At 40.2% G+C, this 21,209-nt stretch overlaps 1 protein-coding gene across 6 annotated transcripts in view; it reads right to left on the bottom strand.

The window, feature by feature from the left end:
* Positions 1–1,431: 1,431 nt before the first annotated feature.
* ZC3H11A (zinc finger CCCH-type containing 11A) overlaps positions 1,432–21,209 on the bottom strand; it is a 64,573-nt gene continuing 44,795 nt past the window's right edge. For all 6 annotated transcript variants that reach the window (XM_011931815.1, XM_011931817.1, XM_011931816.1 and 3 more), the window contains 9 exons: positions 20,891–20,953; positions 16,468–16,566; positions 13,583–13,651; positions 7,974–8,477; positions 7,257–7,333; positions 5,778–6,093; positions 5,150–5,316; positions 4,421–4,488; positions 1,432–3,419 (listed from right to left, as the gene is read on the bottom strand). In XM_011931815.1, coding sequence (XP_011787205.1) covers positions 3,161–3,419; positions 4,421–4,488; positions 5,150–5,316; positions 5,778–6,093; positions 7,257–7,333; positions 7,974–8,477; positions 13,583–13,651; positions 16,468–16,566; positions 20,891–20,953 — 1,622 coding nt within the window. In that variant the 3' untranslated portion in view covers positions 1,432–3,160. The remainder of the gene's footprint in view (positions 3,420–4,420; positions 4,489–5,149; positions 5,317–5,777; positions 6,094–7,256; positions 7,334–7,973; positions 8,478–13,582; positions 13,652–16,467; positions 16,567–20,890; positions 20,954–21,209) is intronic.

Here is a 21,209-nt window from a genome sequence, read left to right as displayed (position 1 = left end):
CATAATATATAAACACACTGACCCTGAAACTACAGTGGGGGAATAGTCATCTTTAATGTCCTGTAGAATTTAGTGTCAAAATGAGTATGTGAATTAAAGATACTCAATAAATGTTGGCTAGTTTAAAAGTGTTACCTATTAAGCAGTTACAACTGGAGACCATGTATTTCCTGTTGCTACAGCCAAATTCAGAGCAATCAAATACTTTACAGAACTGCAGAATTGTTGGCTGGGCGTGGTGGCTCTGTAATCCCAGCACTTTGAGAGGCCAAGGAAGGCGTATCACTTGAGGTCGGGGGTTCCAGACCAGCCTCGCCAACATGGTGAAATCTTGTCTCCACTAAAAATACAAAAATTAGCTAGGTGTGGTGGCACACCCCTGTAATCCCAACTACGGGGGTGGCTGAGGCAGGAGAATCGCTTGAAACTGGGAGGCAGGGGTTGCAGTGAGCCAAGATTGTGCCACTCATTGCATTCTAGCCTGGGCAACAGAGTGAGACTGTCTCAAAAAACACACCGTGCAGAATTATTCTGGCAAAATAAAGCCACCATTTTAGAAAAGGATCATAGAACTCTGATCAATATATTAATAGATCAAGTTTTGTCACTGCAATTGTAATTATTAAACATCAGTCTTACTCAAATACTGATCAAGATGAAAACATACTATGTTCTGGCTTTAAAGAGGAACCAGAGATTTAGGGTTAAGGCCAGAAGTTTAGGAATTACTACCTTGAGATAAAATATATGAAACATAAAACTATCTTATTTCTGGCTATAACCAAACTGGAACATTTGGGCCCTTTTCTTACTGGTAAAATGAAAAACTATCAATCAAAACCAGTCTTTTGCTTTTTGTGAAAAGTTGATTCAACTTGTTGGGACGACTTCAGACTAACAGGAAAAATCTATGTTCTTTGGTAGCTAACAAACATATGCAATCCCACAATTTAAAAAATTGGCACACCTATTAAGAAACCTGGACTTCCATCAAATTTAATTTCTTATCTGCTGCACCTTCATGCTTGAAAATTCTGTATCGTTGACTCTAAAGATCACGTTTATTCATTTATTTTTTATCAGCCTCTTGAGCCAGAGTAGGCCCAGAGAGACTCCCTAAGATCACTTTTAAACCCTCCCTCGTTTTAAAAACTTAACGGCATTGCTTGAGTTACAACACTAAGAAGTATCTGTGTCAGAAAAAAAATCTTCACATTATAATAATATAAATTCTTACCTAAAGCACATGCAGCTAAAACTGAGCACACTTGTTAATTTGGCAATATATCCAGGTGAAAGATTTCTAAGCCAAATAATAACTGAAATTTGGGCACTTACACGAAAGGCCAATAGCATTCTGATTGGGGTCGCTTGTCAAGGTGGATCCTAGGCTGACATGATGATGTAAGATTACTTAGCTCACAACATCAAGACTTTCCTACATCAGTTTTATTTAAAACACAAACAAGTATTTCTCTTTCTGTAAGGGCAAATGGTTCAAATAATGCGGAACACAAAACATTGACTAATACAAGTGCTTTAAATATGAAACAAAATTACTTTTTAAAAAAGCAAAAGAATAAAGAATATATACAAAAGGGACCTGGAATCTGTAAGCTGATTCCAAAAACGAAATAAGTAGAAAATTTGTGGTGCAACCTGAACATTCTACCCCTGCTTTGGAGAAGGGCTATCATACAACATTCAGTCAGCTGAAGATGGATTGGTAGAGGTGTGTCTATACATAAATTTCAAGTCATTTTTGCGTGTGCAGAATCATCCAAATCTTCCCAAGACTGAATGGGCAGTCCTGTGGCTTTCTTCCTTTTCCATATTCCCAACAAGGCTACATGAAGTTCAACTCTTGATGAGCCGCTTACAACAGCAGTTCCTTAGGAGCCAACATGACAGGTGGGTCAGATTTCCCTATGAGAAACAAAACTGGCCACCTACAGCAAAATATCAAAATGGGTAAGTCCTTCCTTCCTCCTCCTCCTCCTGATTATATACAACATATCTCCTTTCAAGACTATTATTCCCATCATGCTTATTCCTTCACAAATCTAAACCTTGAGGTGATATGAAGGAAACCAACATCAAGAAAAGAAAACTCAATTCAGAAATGAAGAAAACTGGCAGGTATACAATACACCCCCAGAGCATCTCAATATCCCTGGCACAGTACAATTCCACGTACTGCTACAGCCCATAGATAAACATTGGCAGCTTGAATAAGCTCATTTTTTCCCTCAGGTGTGTGAAGGCCACCAAATAAATACTGGGCAACAGGGGTTTGTTGGGAGAGTTAGAAATAAAAAATTTACCAGATTTTGTCCCTGTGATAATTCAATGCCAGTAAGGAGGCAAGTACTGAAGAAGAAAAGGGACAATTTTCATACTACAAAAGAATTTCCTCTAATCATGTCACCATCTCATATAATGAATCCAGGGAATCCCAGAAATAGAAAATTAGTTTCAGGGGACTCCCTGAGGCACTTTAAAGCCTTTTAAAAAATTACAGTAATAATAAATTAGATATTGCTCTTCAGAGGCTAACGGAGCAGCAGAAGCATCAAAATCAGGTCCAAAGAGTTATGCCCACATTACAGGCTTCCTGAGCTGCTCAGCCCTCTTTAAAGCTTAGCTGAATCTCTAAATACCTTTAAAAAGACATACATTTTAACACAGACTGAGTGGGTATTTTTGTTTAGTGGTAGCACAAAATTTGGTCCTTAATGGTAGCAGCTGTCTTCATCCCTTTCAAACTCAGGTAATATTAAGTACATCAAGACAATACATAAAGAACACAACAAAGGAGAAAAAAGCCAAAACTGACAAACACCTCAAGGAGTCACTAAGTTTGCTTGCACCCTTTCACTTGACCTCCCTCTCAGTCTTTTTTGTGGAGAGAAGGGTATGACAGAACTTTTTTCTCAAAAGATGATAAACAATGGCATCAAATGGACAAAATGGTTATAAAGTAACTTTAAAAATCTGACCCCAAGGAATCCAGGACACATACAGATAATTCAGAGGTATACTTCTGATTTGGGGCAAATTCTAGACTAAAGAAATGATCATCTCAGGTAAATGTCACAATAGGTGAAACTAAGTCCAGCTTTTTGGCGATTTTTTTTTTTAAGTGTCCTCACTACCACCTTCAGCTATCAATCATTTCTGATAGCTCAAGCAGAAGGTCATCTTCATCTTTCCCAGGATCCAGGTCAATCTCAGCTTCCAATTTGCCTCCTGAAATCTCCCATATTAGTTTCTCAAAATCATCCTCCACAGAGAGTGGGGGCTTTCCTGTTGAGGCAGAGCTGAGTCGGCGAGTTTTCATGCTCATTTGGGATGAGGAAGGGCCAGACACCTCTGGGGGTGAGGAATCTGAAGAGGACTGGGTTGGAGGCAGCACAAGACTGTAAGAAAAAAAAGATTATTAGAAAACTGCCCTTTTTTCAATAGTTTGCTGAATCACCTAGTCTCATGGACACAAAGAGTGAGCAAAAATTTGTTTCGAAGAACATACAAAAAGAAACAAGTCTTTTACTGATTTGGGATCAAGCATGTTTTTTTTGGGGGGGGGGGCAGAGTCTCCCTCTGTCACCCAGGCTGGAGTGTAGTGGTACAATCGTGGCTCACTCCAGCCTCGACCTTCTTGGCTCAAGCAATCATTCTGCCTCCACCTCCCAAGTAGCCGGGTCTACAGGGATGTGTCACCATGCCTGGATAATTTCTTTGATTTTTATTAGAGACAAGACCTCACTACGTTGTCCAGGCTGGTCTTGAACTCCTGAGCTAAAGTGGTCCTCCAGCCTCAGTCTCCCAAAGCGCTGGGATTACAGGCATGAGCCGCCTTGCCTGGCCAGCACCAAGCATTTCTATAACTCAAAGTAGGTGTTAAAGACATCTTTCAGAGGCTGGGCATGGTAGCTCACGCCTGTAATCCCAGCACTTTGGGAGGCCAAGGAAGGTGGCTCACTTGAGGTCAGGAGTCTGAGACCACCGAAGATAATGTGGCAAAACCCTGTCACTTGTCACTACTAAAAATACAAAAATTAGCTGGTCCTTGTGGCAGGCACCTGTAATCCCAGCTACTTGGGAGGCTAAGGCAGGAGAACTGTTTGAACCCAGGAAGTGGAGGTTGCAGTGAGCAGAGATTGTGCCACTGTACTCCAGTCTGGGTGACACAGTGAGACCCTGTCTCAAACAAAAAAACATCTTTTAGGTAATATAGCAAAATGTAAACAATGGCACCAAAGGAGAACAGCAACCCTAAATTTTCATATTTTCTTGCATTTAATTTGAAGTGCAGCAGATTTATTTGGATGTTACTAAAGTTATTTATCAGTGTTATTCTCTAGAGAGCCTACAGTAACAGGGGCCTGGAGTTTGTTTAGAAAGAATTACAAAGCATTACCTGTCTCTAGGATTTTCTGCTTCAGGCACAGTGACTGATTTGTCCTCAGAGACAAGCGGGACAACAGCCTGCAAAAGAAGAGTCATATAATTCAGTGAGAGTTGGCTTTTTTTTTTTTTTTTTTTTTGAGGCGGAGTCTCGCTCTGTTGCCCGGACTGGAGTGCAGTGGCCGGATCTCAGCTCACTGCAAGCTCCGCCTCCCGGGTTTACGCCATTCTCCTGCCTCAGCCTCCGGAGTAGCTGGGACTACAGGCGCCCGCCACCTCACCCGGCTAGTTTTTGTATTTTTAGTAGAGACGGGGTTTCACCGTGTTAGCCAGGATGGTCTCGATCCCGTCTCGGCCTCCCAAAGTGCTGGGATTACAGGCTTGAGCCACCGCGCCCGGCCATGAGAGTTGGCTTTTTAATTTGAGCATATTCATTTTCTTTTGCTGCCTTCTTAGAATTGTGGCTACGATTCTTGAAGCCTGTGAATCTAAGAATCGATAATCTAAAGGTTGAGTATATAAATAAGCAAAATATCTTGCCACCTAAAAATTAGCTTTTAAAAAATCCTGTCCTGCTACTTCACAAATGTCAAACTGTTGAGTATAAAATACAGTAATAACCCAAATTACGGAAACGCCAGGAAGCAATATGCACAAGATATAGATAAGAGTGCTAGTAGACAGTCTTTTCCGCTTTCCCACCACACAGAATAAAGCACCACGAAGTGAATATACGTCTTACCACAGCTGCTTTCTTGGCTGGGGGTTCCTGTAGGACACTGCTGGAGCTGAGTGGCTTCACAGCGGCAATGACAGCAGGGTGCATCTCCACTGCCTTACGTTTTGGGGCCAATTTGGGGGATGACACAACTTTAACCACAGATGGCTTCACATTCACTTTGGGTTTAGCTACAAGGGGCAGAAAATATCTGATAAACAGCGAGAATAAACTCTTTTAAATGGAGAATAACTCAGAATAAAATATCAAAACTCCTTCAGTACTAGAAATATCACAAATAATTTATTTAAAAAGAGACTGAAAATGATCCAAACACAATTTGTGGTCACCATGTAGATATAATACCACTTAAATTTGTTACCATTCCTCTATTCTTTTTTATTCAATACCAGAGGAAAGATGCACCATAGAAAGTTTTACACAAAGCTTTTTAAATAGCAATTTTAAATTCTGAGAAAAGAACTCATCTCGTTCTGCCTTTGTATAAAAATATCAGAAATATTACTGTCTACCTGTGGATATAAGGCAAATGAAATTCAACCCAGTTGTTGCCAGTAACTTCCTGGCAACAACTGGGTTGAATTTGGTAATTTTGATAACCTGAAACAATACATAGTATAGAAATACTTGCCTTTACCCCTTTTTTCCAAGGTCTGTGCTGCACATTTCACATTCAATACTGAGTCTCCAATCCCTGAGGTTTCTACCTCCACCTTCTGGGATGACTTTGTGGGAAGCCGTTTGGTCAGGTGCCGTGTGATTCCTGGTACAGCAGTGAGCACTGGTTTCTCTGCCACTTGGGTATTGCAAGAGGCCACATCTCCCCGAAGAGGTGTCAAGACTGATTTTTCCCTCTCCTGCTGTTTCTGCATGTGCTTCTCTCTCATGGTCTCACATCTCTTGACTTGAATTTTAGTGATGTCAACTCCTGTGGTCTCACCTGAAGCCTGTGGATAAATTTAAATGACAGAATTAAAATCTGATACCTCTAATAACCTCTATGATGTAAGTACCAGACTAACATCTAAGTTAAGCAGAGTCTCACATGATCCAGAATCTGAGAGAAAAGCTCTTTATTTGATGTCAAATAGACAATACCCTGTTAGAGATGAAAGATTAGAATTAGACATTTGTGCAATAATAAAAAACCCAGATTCTACAGGCTGGACAACCATGACTCTAAGTCAAATACTAATAATTCCTAAATAATCAAATACTTGCACAAAGATTTATGTACAAAGATATTATTTTATTTATGACTGTGTAAAACACAATCTGAATGTCCAGAAAAAGACTATATTTGTATAATGGAGAATCATGTGGTCAGTAAAAACAAACTTCTTGAAGAATTATTAACATGATAAAGTTAAAGCAGGCTGTAAAATGATACACTGTAGAGTTCTCAATTATGTTCTAAACATGGGTTTAACATTAAACAAATTCACATGCATGCATATATAAACAAAAAGGTCGAAGAAGGCCAAGTGTGGTGGCTCCTACATGTAATCCCAGCACTTTGGGAGGCCAAGGCAGGCGGGTCACTTGAAGCCAGAAGTTCGAGACCACTCTGGACAACAAGGCAAAACCCTGTCTCTACTAAAAATACAAAAATTAGCCAGGCATGGCGGTGCATGCCTTTGATCCCAGCTATATGGGAGGCAGAGGCACAAGAATCGCTTGAACCCAGGTGGCAAAGGTTGCAGTGAACCGAGATAATGCCACTGCACTCCAGCCTGGGCAACAGAGCAAGACTGAAAAATCTCGAAGAAATCCATGGAAAAGATAATGATGGCTACATCTGAGCTGTATATTTTTAGGGCTTGTTCATTTTTAAAAAAAATTAAATTTCCAACTTTTGTATGATGCATAGCATTAGAAAAAACTCAGTTTAAAAAATATTGATGGCCAATTAAACAAAAAACTTTAAAACGGCAGCAAATACTGATATACACAGAACTATAGGAAATTCTCATAAGAAATTATAAGGAAAAAGAAAGATTGTTTACCTAATATATGAGTGAATTATTTAGAAATTTACTGTAAGGTAAAACTACCAATTATCTAGCCTTTGTTTGCCATGAACAAAACCATACAATGATCTTAAATTTACCTCTTTAGCTTCTGTTCTAACACTGCTCTGAGAATCAACTTCATTTCCTTCCTGAAGGTTCTTCTCTTCTTTCATCCCTGTATTCACATTAAAGACATCATTAGTTACTTTATTTAAGCTGCAACTTCATGACAGATATGTTAAACAAAACTTTATTTAATGAAAGTAGTAAGACAGGACAAATAAAATTACAGTTAAAGTCCATTTGTGCTCCTAAAGTCTCAAAATACACATTAAAATAGCAAAGGTTGGCCGGGCATGGTAGGTCACATCTGTAATCCCAGCACTTTGGGAGACTGAAGTGAGCAGATCACACTTGAGGTGAGGAGTTTGAGACCAGCCTGGCCAACATGGTGAAAACCCATCTTTATTAAACATACAAAAATTAGCCGGATGTGGTGGCACATGCCTGTAGCTCCAGCTACTCGGGAGGCTGAGGCAAGAGAATCACTTGAACCCAGGAGGTGGAGGCTACAGTGAGCCAAGATCACGCCACTGCACTCCAGCCTGGGTGACAGAGTGAGACTGTCTCAAAAATAAAATAAAACAAAAGCAAAGGTCTACATAGCACTACTGAAAAACTTCATTTAATTCAGTGTTTTCAACGTTATCTGAGTAAAGAAAGGTTGTCAAAGAACTCCTATGAAGATCCCATGGAACACCCCCTCTAGAATACTATGTGGGGACGTGGTACTAGAGACCAAGTTCTCTTGTTACCTGTTCTTTTGGTGATTCGCAGCAGCCGCCTTGCCCCTGGAGTGGCCTCGTGTTGAGACGGGGAGCTGGTGCTGCTCTCAGAGCTCTGCTGCACCCTCAGTGCCTTCTCCAGTTTAATTTCTTCTAGTGTCTTGATGTGCACCTCCTGCATAGACTTTGTTTTACCTGCAGGCTCCTCTGACTGTCCTTTGCTGGCAACAATGGGTGGCAAAACTACCGTTTTTTTAATTTCACTATCAGTCTTTAGCTTGATGTAAGTTGCATCCTTTTTGCTTTTTTGTCTCTCTGCTTCCTGCTGCCGATGTTTTTTTTCAGCCAGGACCTCAGAGAAGGTTTTGATACGGATAGTGGAGGAGCTTCTTGCTCCTGAAGTAGAATCATCAGTTTTTGAAGGTCCTTCTGTCTTGAGTTTAGTTTGCAATTCTCCACGTTTCTGACTGGCTCTTTCAAGAAGAATTTCTTCTAATGTCTTCACATGGATCTCACCAACTTTATTAACTTTCTCTGTTTTCATAGGAGAAAAACATGTCATTATACTTGAAGTTCACCTCTTATTGACTTATGATCTCTCTCTTCTTGGATCAAGACAGTCCAATAGAGAGCTATCGTTTAAGCAGTCAATTAAAAGGATCAAAAGGGTAACATTTATTTCTTTTCTTTTCTTTTTTTTTTTTGAGACAGTCTTGCTCTTTTACCCTGGAGCAAGGCTGGAGTGCAGTGGTAATAATCTCGGCTCACTGCAACCTCTGCCTCCCAGGGTTCAAGTGATTCTCCTGCCTCAGCCTCCCAAGTAGCTGGGACTACAGGTACCCGCCACCAAGCCCGGCTAATTGTTTCTATTTCAATTTTAGATTACTACAAGTTTCAGGCAGTGGTCCTCAAGGAAAACTCTTTGGAGGCAAAAATCGATTTGCATTTCTATTCAGAAGCTTATTCTTCAGAAACTGAAAGCCATTTACTAGTTGGATAAATTTGTCATTATAAACCTTAACAAAAATAGCAATAAATTATTCATTAACTTATGGCTATAAACATGTAATGAACACTGGGCTAGAAATACAATGGTAAGCAAAATAAAATCTCTGTCCACGTGTAATTTACAGTCTAACAGATAAATAATTAAACAAGCTATAGCAGAGTGTGGTAATGATAACTGCTTTGATAAGGTAAGTATAATGCTATAAAAGGACACAGCAGGAACACCTACCCTTGTCTACAAGAAGTGATATTAAATGATAAAGGATAAAAAGAAGGTAAAACAAGTGACGAGATAGAAGAAAAATGCAAAAGGCCCAGAAATTGGCATGCCACTGAAGAGCTATTTTCAATGATACATTAATCATTCTATATCTGTCTAAACTGAAGAGCAAATGTCACACTTCACAGATAGAACCATTCTCATTACCGAAGGGCTAAGAAAATAAATAATGAAAAGAGATAGTGCTATGAAATAAATAATTTGGAGATCATACACATGTAATCACTGAATAACAGCTTTTAATGAACTCCCACCCCCACACCTAAAAAAAAACATCCTTCCAAAATCTTTTTATTTTTTTTGGTAGAGATGAGGTCTTCCTATGTGGTCCAGGCTGGTCTCCAAACTCCAGGCTTCAAGCAATCCTTCTGCCTCAGCCAACCAAAGTGCTGGGATTACAGGTATAAGCCACCATACCCAGTCTGAAATCTTAAATATACTGTGTTCTGTCTCACTTTCTGAACTCTTGAGTATGCTATTCCCTCTACTTGGAGTATTCCCTGCTGATCTCATTTCTCTTGCTACCTGGTTTTTTTTTTGAGACAGAGTTTTGCTCTGTTGCCCAGGCTGGAGAGCGCAGTGGTGTCATCTTGACTCACCGCAACCTCCACCTCCTGGGTTCAAGTGATTCTCTGCCTCAGCTTCCCAAGTAGCTGGGCCTAAAGGCACCCACCACCATGCCTGGCTAATTTTTGTATTTTTTGTAGAGACAGGGTTTTGCCATGTTGGCCAGGCTGGTCTCAAACTCCTGGCCTCAAGAGATTTGCCTGCCTCGCCTCCCAAAGTGCTGGGATTACAGGCGTGAGCCACCACGCTGGGCCTGGTTAGTTTCAACTGAGTTCTGCTTAAAACCTGATACCCTCCAATTTAGTTTTTCTGATCACAGCACTGAACACTCAGTACACTGTAATTGCCTGTATCTTCAAGTTCTTTAATAAAAAATTGCAAATTCTTTCAATCCAAGGTAGCAAACATTTCACAATTACCACTCCAAGAAAGTACAATATGAATGGTGACATGCAGCCCGTTTCCCTCCCCTACCAAAATTTCATTGAAATGACAAAACATTAAAAATAAATCCACACCAGCAATGAGAAATAAGGATGTCACTGGCACAGCATACATCTTGAAGAATTTCTAAAACAGAAAGCAGATGTCTGAATTTACAGAAAAATGGAAAAAAAATAGTTAAAACCATAGGCGTGAGTTCTGCTCCTCCCAATAGAGCCAAAGGAAACTGCCAAACTTGGGTTAACTAGTATTAAAAGCAACAGTGGGATCTGACATAACCATTAGGGTAGAATTTAAGGACCACCTATACAACAGATGGGCCAGTCAAGACCTCCTCCTGAGAACTGCTCCCTAAAAAGAGGCAAGTTTGCCCATGAAAAGCACATTATGAAGATGTTGGGGCTGGAGAGAAGCAGAGCATGAAAATCCCAGGCTTTCACAATACCAAGCAGAAAAAGGGGAGGGAGGAGGGATAAAAGTAAACAGCAAATCCAAAAAAGGAAAAAAGTTGTTTCCATCAGAAAATAAAGTCTTACTGTGGCAACTGTATGAGCCCCCAGACTTCCCATCTTCAGTCCACACAAGCTGCCTGTTAGTACACCCTCTCCACTTAGCCAGACGTAAATGAAGTCTCCCAGTCAGGAAAGAGGACAACTTGGGGAAAGGTTCTTTAAAATCAAAGGAAACCCAAGCCAGGTACTTAAGACTATAGAAAAACAATATGTAAGATAAACCAAAATAAACAAAAAGAAGTGGTTAAGAAGCCAAAATAATACACAAACTTTTAAAAATAAAAATAAAGACTTGTATTAGAAATCCCACAGCAGGCCAGGCACAGTGACTCACACTTGTAATCCCGGCGCTTTGGGAGGCCGAGGCGAGCGGATCACTTGAAGTCAGGAGTTGGAGACTAGCCTAGCCAACATGGTGAAACCCTGTCTCTACTATAAATACAAAAGTTAGCCAGGCACAATTGTGCGTGCCTGTAATCCCAGTTACTTGGGAGGCTGACAAAGGAGAATCACTTTAACCTGGGAGGCAGAGGTTGCAGTGAGCTGAGATCACGCTATACTCCAATCTGGACAACAGACTGAGACTCTGTCTCAACAAACAAACAAAAAAAAATGGTGGGCATAGTGGCTCATGCCTGTAATCCCGGCACTTTGGGAGGCCAAAGGGGACAGATCACCTGAGGTTGGGAGTTCGAGACCAGCCTGACTAACATGAAGAGGCCCCGTCTTTACTAATACAAAATTAGCCAGGCGTGGCAGCGCATGCCTGTAACACCTGAGGCAGGAGAATCACTTGAACCTGGGAGGCAGAAGTTGCGGTGAGCCGAGATCACACCATTGCACTCTAGCCTAGGAACCAAGAATGAAACTCCATCTCAAAAAAAAAAAAAATTAGAAATCCCAGGCTGAGAAAAAAGAAAAAAAAAATAAGAGAACAAAGAAAGTTATTAAAAAATAAAATTTTTCAAGTGCCAAAATAAATTCATGTGAAGGACTGGATAATAAAAAAAGATAAGGCTGGCCCCAAATCAGCCATCTAAAAAGGAATAGGCAAACTACATACAGCCCATATGGTAACCACATAATTTTGTAAATGAAATTTTGCTGGAACACACCAGCAGTCATTCATTTACATATTGCATACATATGCATATGGCTGCTTTCACTCTATGGGGTAGCTGCAACACTGTGGACTGCAAAGTTATTTATATCTGACCCTTTACAGAAAAAAACTGTCAATTCCTTACCTAAAAAACAAAGTTGAACAAAGCTCACAGAAGGTTAGCCAAAAACAAAAACACAAAAAGTATAGAGACATGCAGGCGTATGTCCCAAAGTTCCAACATCTATCTAATACAAATTTCACAAGAAAACAAAAAGAAATGTGCAGCAGTCATACTCAAAAGAAATTAATGTTTTCTAGAGCTAAAGAAGACAAATCTTTAGATTCAAAGGGCCCACTGAATCAGTATTTATGTATTTATCATAAATACTGATTTAGCAGAATGAACAAAAATGATCCATGTTTGATCCATAACAGTGAACCTGCAGCATACTAGGGAAAGATAAAACCCTAGAAATCTCTGAATAATTCAGGTTGCGTACAATAGAATAAGAATGTCCAACATCGGACTTCCTTGTTATGATGCTAATATAACTTTAACATCCAAATCAGATAAGGATGGGGGATAAAAAGTAACCGAAGGCGGCTAACACCATTCATAAATAGAGATGTAAAAATATAAAATTTTTAAAAGCCTCAAACTGAACCCAGCAAGGTATTAAAAAAAAAAGATGGAAGGTTGAATACATGGATGTTCATTTTATTATTCCTTAAATTGTACATATATATACTTATGTAGTTATATTTCATACTTTAAAAAATTTAAAAATTACAGGAAGAATATACAGAAAACCTCAATACCCAGATAACACCAAATTTTATTTATATTCTGGTGTATTTTTGAAGATTTTTTTTAAAGGCGTATGTTTATATCTTTACAAAATTAGAATAATCTCATATATATGCATGTTTCCCTACAGAATAAGTTTCTGTAAGAGGAAAATAAACTTAAAAAAAAAAAAAGATTCTTATGTTGCCCTAAATCAGGTCAAAAGTGGTATGTGCTCTTTTGTTATCTTTCTTCACTAATACAATTTGATTTTTCCGTATCATTGTTGTTCAGCATTTGACTTTTCACGACAGCAATTATTCCAGCACATAACTATCATAATTTTATCTAAACCCTTTTTGTTGTATATTTAAGTTGTTTCTAATTTCCTACTATTTAGCCAGGTGCGGTGGCTCATGCCTGTAATCCCAGGACTTTGGGAGGCTGAGGCAGGTGGATACCTGAGGTCAGGAGTTTGAGACCAGACTGACCAACATAGTGAAATCCCATCTCTACTAAAAATACAAATATTACGAGGCGTGGTGGCACACACCTGTACTCCTAGCTACTGGGGAGGCTGAGGTAGGAGAATCACTTGAACACAGGAGGTGGAGGTTGCAGTGAGCCGAGACCTCGCCACTGCACGCCAGCCTGGGCAACAAGAGCAAAACTCTGTCTCAAAAATAAATAAATTAAATAAGTAAGTTCCTACTATTAATGCTATATGAACAATCATTTTACCATCTCTAAAGCACAAAAAAGGAATTGATCCCAGTTGAGTTTGAGTTGACTTCATCAATTACTTAAAAAACAAACAGAACAACAAAAAAACAAAAATCCAAAGCCCTTAACGAGCAACAGGTAAATCTGAGAAAAAGTAAAGGCTCTTACAGCAAAGAAAAAAATTATCAGAATCTGGTCTTACGATTTACTTACCTGTTGCATCCTCATTATTTGGACCAGCTGACATGCCTAATCGCTCCTTAAGAGACTTGGAAACTTGAGCTGTGAAAAGAAAGGTTTTCAAAAATCAAAAGTTGAATAGAAACTTTTTACAGCTTAAATATAGGTTTGCTGGGCATGGTGGCACACACCTGTAATACCAGAACTTTGGGAGGCTGAGGCAGGCTGATCACTTGAGGTCAGGGGTTCAAGGCCAGCCTGGCCAATATGGTGAAACCCCGTCTCTACCAAAAAAAAAAAAAAAAAAAAAAAAAAATTAGCCAGGCATAGTGGCGGGTGCCTGCAATTCCAGCTACTCAGGAGGCTGAGGCAGAAGAATCACTTGAACCTGAGAGGTGGAGGTTGCAGTGAGCTGAGATCATGCCACTGCACTCCAACCTGGGTGACAAGAGACTCTGTCTCAAAAAAATAAAAAAAAAAAATAAAGATTTTAAAAAATCAAAAGTTAAACAGAAACTTTTTACAGGTTAAATACAAGTTTGTTGGGCATATTGGCACACATCTGTAATCCTAGCACTCTGGGAGGCCGAGGCGGGTGGATAACCTGAGGTCAGGAGTTTGAGACCAGCCTGGCCAACATGGTAAAACCACGTCTCTACTAAAAATACAAAAATTAGTCGAGCATGGTGGCGTGTGCTTGTAATTCTAGCTACTAGGGAGGCTGAGGCAGGAGAATCACTTGAACCCGGGAGGCAGAGGTTGCAGTGAGCCAAGATGGCGCCACTGTACTCCAGCCTGGGCCACAGAGAGGGACCCTGTATTTAAAAAAAAAAAAAAATTTTTCTTCTCCACAGAACAGATTTATGTCAATCATAGATTCCCTAGAGTACTCTGGAAAGCTTATAACATGCCAGGCATGGTGGCTCATGCCTATAATCAAACACTTTGGGAGGCTAAGGCAGGCAGATTACCTGAGGTCAGGAGTTCAAGATCAGCCTGGCCAACTTGGTGAAACCCCATCTCTACTAAACATACAAAAATTAGCCAGGTATGGTGGCACATGCCTGTAATCTCAGCTACTCTGGAGGCTGAGACAGGAGAATCGTTTGAACCCAGGAGGCAGAGGTTAGGGTAAGCTGAGATCGCACTACTGCATTCCAGTCTGGGTGAGAGAGTGAGACTGTCTCAAAAATCAAAAATACCAAAAGAAACAAAGAAAAACTTACTTTATATCTGAAAAGCAAAAACTACTGAATTAAAGAAAATAATTTTGTTATTGTAGAGCCTTCTAAAACCTTATTGTCATTGAAAGAATTTTTCCTCCAAGTAAATTTAAAATATGCTCCTTAGTTATGAAAATCTTCAATATGATCGATAGACAAGGAGGAAAGGAATGTGGCAAAGAAAGCAACTTTAGCTTGCTCTGAGAATGCAAGAAAACCTCCAAACAGGAACATCTACTCATCAAAGCCCCTTGGGCAAGGGGAAAAATTAAAGGAAGCTTCTTATTTCAAAGAAAGTTAAAACCAAACACAATGAGAAGAAAAAAACACCTATTCTTTAATAATTTAATGTCAGTGTTTCACTGCAAGTCATAAAAGGGGAAAAAACATAAATCCAACCTTGGCTTTTTGTTCTCCTTCAACCAGAAAGAATTTTAATTCCCTGAGGGGCGCAGTAGTGCATTTCTATATTCCCAGCTACTTGGGAGGCTGAAGGAGGAGGATGGCTTGAGGCCAGAAATTTGAATCCACCCTGGGCAACACAGCGAAATCTTGTCTTTAAACGAACAAAACAAAACAAAAAAATCTAACTCCCAGCCATCTCTTGATTTAGTCCACATGCCTCAAATAAACTTCCAAAATACCAAACCTATGCCACGACCTCATCCTATCCAGATTATTTTAACAGCCTGCCAACTCATCTCCAGGCCAGTATGTTTGCCCCCTTGTAATCTGTCTCCATATTGCAGGCAAGGTAATGGTTTTAAAATGCACATTTGAACCTTTGATCCTTGTTTATAACCTTTCTTTTTTTTTTTGAGATGGAGTCTCACTCGGTCACCCAGGCTAGAGTGCAGTGGTGCGATCTCGGCTCACTACAACCTCGCCACCCAGGTTCAAGCGATTCTCTTGCCTCCGAGTAGCTGGGATTACAGGTGCCTGCCACTGCGTCCAGCTCATTTTTGTAGTTTTTAGTACAGACAGGGTTTCACCATCTTGGCCAGGCTGGTCTTGAACTCCTGACTTAGTGATCCACCCCCCCTCGGTCTCCCAAAGTACTGGGATTACAGGCATGACCTACCATGCCCAGCCTGTTTATGACCTTTCAATGGGTTGTTAATATCTTAGAATAAGTCCAAACTTTCTAACATGGCTTAAAGACTACATTATGATCCAGTCACCACGCTCTTCAGTCCACTTCTATGTTTCAGCCATATGCAGTTCCTTGAGCATACCACTCTTAGCTCTGCCTTTGCAGGAGCTATTCTCTCTGCCTGAGACACAGCCCCTGGCTCTCGAACTTCATCTGGCTAATTTCTAACTCATGCCTTAGGTCCAAACTTTAATATAACTTCTTCTGTGAACCTTCCCCTAACAGATGATAATAATAGGTGCCTCTCCTACATGTTACCATAACACTGTGTACTTTTCTCTGTTACAAAATTTATCGCATTTCTAAGTATTCCTACCTGCCATTTATCCTATAAGCTCCTGAGGAGTATGACAGTGTTTTTTTCAATGGTGTCTACCCAGAATCTAGCTGAGTAAGGATTAAATGTTTGTTGAGTGAATAATATAACAAATACAAGATAACCTATTTACCTGAACAAAGAATGACAAACCACAGCTGTTAGCATTACAAGAAACAAGTGTCACAATTACATACACACACAAAGTATATAAGAACACAGGTACCTTTCTTTGGTGTTTTGTCAATGTTAGTTTCTGGAACTTCAACTTTCTTCCCTAGCCTCTGTGCCAGGCTACGCTTTAATGGAGGATCACTGTCACTGCCTATAAAGAGGGAGAACTTAGTTTAAGATTTCAAGTCAATCTTCAGCAAGGTCAAGAAATACAAACAAAAACAGACAACACAGCATAACTCTGTTAAGTGTTCTGCATACATATGGCATGTTTGTTCATCGGCCTCCTTAGAGCTCAATGTTAGAAACATAAAAGTGTCCTAGAAAGAAGAGGTAGGAAGGCGAGGTGCAGTGGCTCAGGCCTGTAATCCCAGCACTTTGGGAGGTCAAGGCAGGAGGACCACTTAAGGCCAGGAGTTCGACACCAGCCTGGGCAACAGAGCAAGACCTTGTCTCTAAAAAAATTAAAATAAAAAATAGTCGGGCATGGTGGCACACACCTGTGGTCCCAGCTACTTAGGAGGCTGAAGCAGGAGGGTCACTTGAGCCCAGGAGGTAGAAAGGCTACAGTGAGCTATGATCGTAATACTACACTCCAGCCTGGGCGATACAGCAAGGCCTCATTCTCAAGGAAAAAAAAAAAAAGAGACAAGGAAAAGAGCAAAAAATTAGAATGCACAAACATTTACCACATAAATTAACTGACTAAACTTACAAAGGAAAGGTCATAAACCCTGGTTGAGATTAAAGTTCGGAATTAGAAATGTGAAAAATCTTCATGTACAAAGAATCTGTTTTTTTTTTGAGACAGGATCTCACTCTCTCACCCAGGCTGGAGTGCAGTGGTGCAATCTCAGCTCACTGCAACCTCCACCTCCTGGGCTCAAGTGATCCTCCCAACTCAGCCTCCCAATTAGCTGGACTACAGGCACACGCCATGCCTGGTTAATTTTTGTACTTTTAGTAGAGACAAGGGTTTGCCATGTTGCCCAGGCTGGTCTTCAATTCCTGAGCTCAGGTGATCTGCCCACTTCAGCCTCCAAATGCTAGGATTACAGCACTAAGCCAAAAATCTTAACTGGTCAGCTGCTGAATTAAGTAAATCCATCCAGGATGAGGAAGACAGGTTAAGAATTGTAAAAGTTTTTTAGTATGAAGACTTTGAGAGCCACATAACCCCTTTTTCTCCAATTCTAGAAAAGAAATCTAAGGTTCTGAAATATTCTGTATCTTACCCAAGTCATCAACTAGTTAGTGATACAGCCAAGACCTAAATCAAGTTTCCTAATTCTAGTTGCTATTTTTTTGAGATGGAGTCTCATTCTTTCACCCAGGCTGGAGGGCAGTGGCGCAATCTCAGCTCACTGCCACCTCCGCCTCCTGGTTCAAGCGATTCTCCTGCCTCAGCCTCCCGAGTAGCTGGGATTACAGGCGCACGCCACCATGCCCAGTTGATTTTTGTATTTTCAGTAGAGAACTTTTTGTAGTAGAGATGTTTGTATTTTCAGTAGTTTCACCATGTTGGTCAGGCGGGTCTTGAACTCCTGACCTTGTGATCCACCCGCCTTGGCCTCTCAAAGTGCTGGGATTACAGGTATAAGCTACCACGTTCAGCCTTCTAGTTTTATTACACTGTTCAATACAAGTTGCTTAAAAGTCACCAGTTTTTAAAAACGGTTTTTTAGATTGCTTGACTGAAGTTACATTGTTTGCAAGGTATCATTAAAAACTTCAAGGCCGGGCACGGTGGCTCAAGCCTGTAATCCCAGCACTTTGGGAGGCCGAGACGGGCGGATCACGAGGTCAGGAGATCGAGACCATCCTGTCTCTACTAAAAAATACAAAAAAAAACTAGCCGGGTGACGTGGCGGGCGCCTGTAGTCCCAGCTACTCAGGAGGCTGAGGCAGGAGAATGGCGGGAACCTGGGAGGTGGAGCTTGCAGTGAGCTGAGATCTGGCCACTGCATTCCAGCCCGGGCGGCAGAGCGAGACTCCGCCTCAAAAAAAAAAAAAAAAAATTGTCTTTCTCCCCTCATTTATAATTTAAATAGAAAACAATCACAAAGTTTATATGTATGCTGATGTTAAAACAGCTCATTTCTATATTTTAAAAACTTTTAATTATTATTTTTAGAGACAGGGTCTTGCTATGTTGCCCAGGCTTGACTCAAAGTCCTGGGCTCAAGGGATCCTCTAACCTCAGCTGCCCAAGTAGCTGGGACTACAGGCATGCTGACCACCATACCTGGCTTAGTATTATTTTTTTCTACCTAAAATTTCTAGATCAGCTTTATCCAAACTGAAAGTCTTATTAATTTGGAACCCTGATTTGGTTTGTACTCTAAATACATGCTGAGACATTAAAATACTGCTCTTAGCTCTCCCCACCATCTTGGATCCTGTGGAGGCCTGCTGGGAACAGGACTTCTTAAAGGGAATATGTCTGGAAGTCTGTGGTCCAAGGGCACAGGTCTCCGGAAAAAAAGGGAGCACATAGTTTTTATTAAAATTGAAGGTGTTTATGTCCCAGAAGAAACAGAATTCTATTTGGGCAAGAGATGTGCTTATGTATACAAAGCAAAGAACAACACAGTGACTCCTGGTGGCAAACCAAACAAAACCAAAGTAATCTGGGGAAAGGTAACTCAGGCCCATGGAAACAGTGGTGTGGTTCATGCCAAATTCCAAAGTAATCTTCCTGCTAACGCTATTGGACACAGAATCTGAGTGATGCTGTACACCACAAGGGTTTAAACCAATGAAAAGTCAGTAAAAGTGGATTTGTGATATTGTAAATAAATAAAAATAAAATACTGCTCTTTAAAACCTAGAACTGGTATTGTTTCTCTATTTACAGCTACAAGAGATTTCTAAAGACTGCCTCATTTCTGTCTCTTCTAAGCTCTTTTTGTAAAGGACTGTATAACGTGTAAAGTATTCATTTGACTATAACCTTGGGCAAGTTATTTAACCCTTCCTGAGTTTGAGCTCAGTGCAGAAAATATTTACTGATATCAAGTGCCAAACATTGCGCATAGTTTACTCATGGTTGCTGAGGATTCGATGAGAATTTACATAATGCTCGTTGATATACAGCAAAGCCATAGCAAATATTAATTTCATTCATGGGCATTATCTCATCACTGAAAGTTTTTATTACTTAGAGCGTAAAGTGCATAACTCATTCAACAATACATTCCCATCTCACTGTCTGAAACTTTGAAATGTTACTAAGTTCAGAACAATTCTGAAGATAGGGTAGATAGGGTAGTGAGAATTGCATCAAAGAAAACACAAAATGGAGGTAAGGTTTCCTTTTTAGGACATTTAAAACAGTATGAAGAAAATTCTGAAGTCAGAAAAAATTCTCAAAATAATTTTTTGAAAGCCAGGCACAGTGGCTCACACCTATAATCCCAGCACTTTGGGAGGCGGACGTGGGTGGATCACCTGAGGGCAGGAGTTCATCGAGACCAGCCTGGCCAACATGGCGGAAACCCCATCTCTACTAAAACTACAAAAATTAGCCGGGGGTAGTGCCTGTAATCTCAGCTACTCAGGAGGCTGAGGCAGGAGAATCACTTGAACCCAGGAGGTGGAGGTTGCAGTGAGCTGAGATTGTGCCAGTGCACGCCAGAGTGGGCAACAGAGCAAGACTCTCGTTTCAAACAATAATAATAATTTTTTGGAGTCAGACACATTAGGGTAGTTATACAACAATTTACTAATATGGTAAAGTACCTCCCCCCAAAAATAAAATAGCAGCAAAGCATGGTAACTCATGCCTGTAATTGCAGTACTTTGGGAGGCCAAGGCCGGCAGATCACTTGAGCCCAGGAGTTGGATACCAGCCTGGGCAACATGGTGAAACCCCATCGCTACAAAAATTACAAAAATTAGCCAGGTATAGTGGTGTATGCCTATGGTCTCAGTTACTTGGGAGGCTGGCGGGAGGATCACTTGAGCCCAGGAGATGGTGGTTGCAGTGAGATGAGATTGCACCACTGCACTCCAGCCTGGGTAACATAACAAGACTCTGTCTCTAAATAAATAAATAAGCAAGCACCAACAGACTCAAGGACTCAAATTTTATATATACATATTTTCTTCTTTCTTCTTAGGGATTCCTATATTCTAAGAGACACACATTATATTAACCAATGATTTTTTTCACCTCTAAAACACTCACAGTAAGTATGTCCAGAGAAATAGAGGTGTTCTTTACCATTCTAAAAATCTAGTTCCTTCCAAAATGCTCGTCATGGTCATAATCTAATTCAATTGCAACACTTCAAATCTCTGTAACTTCAATAAAACGTACAAAGCACTCATGAAAACATGAGGAATTTATAAGTGCTTTCAGCCAATACAGGGGCACCAATAATAATGATGTGATCTGTTTAAAGAGAGTTTGGAGAAGCTATCATGTTAACGCACAAACAAGCAGAAAAGAAAAGATATGCACAAAACTTTACCTGCTGAAAATTTTCGCTTCCCCAGTCTCTCAGTAAGACTCAATCTAACCAAGGGTTCTTCTCCTGAAATTGCAAAAGCAGAATTTCTGTATCCTTAGTCAATTTTTCTGTATTCAGTAACTACTAATGGGTACAAAGTATGTTCTGATATTAGCATGAACCCACCCAGAAAGTCTCTTGAAAATCAGGTCTCAGTCTCAAGGAAGCCCACTACATTGAAAAACAAAACAAAACAAAACCCCAGAACCTATTAATAACAAACAGCCAAACATACAGCCCAAACAGAAGCAATAGCACAGTACTAATTATTATTATTATT

Source organism: Colobus angolensis, unplaced genomic scaffold, assembly GCF_000951035.1.
Source record: "Colobus angolensis palliatus isolate OR3802 unplaced genomic scaffold, Cang.pa_1.0 Scaffold91, whole genome shotgun sequence".
Classification (NCBI taxonomy): domain Eukaryota; kingdom Metazoa; phylum Chordata; class Mammalia; order Primates; family Cercopithecidae; genus Colobus; species Colobus angolensis.
The sequence above is the reverse complement of the archived record's forward strand: the minus strand, read 5'-3'. Positions and strand labels throughout refer to the sequence as shown.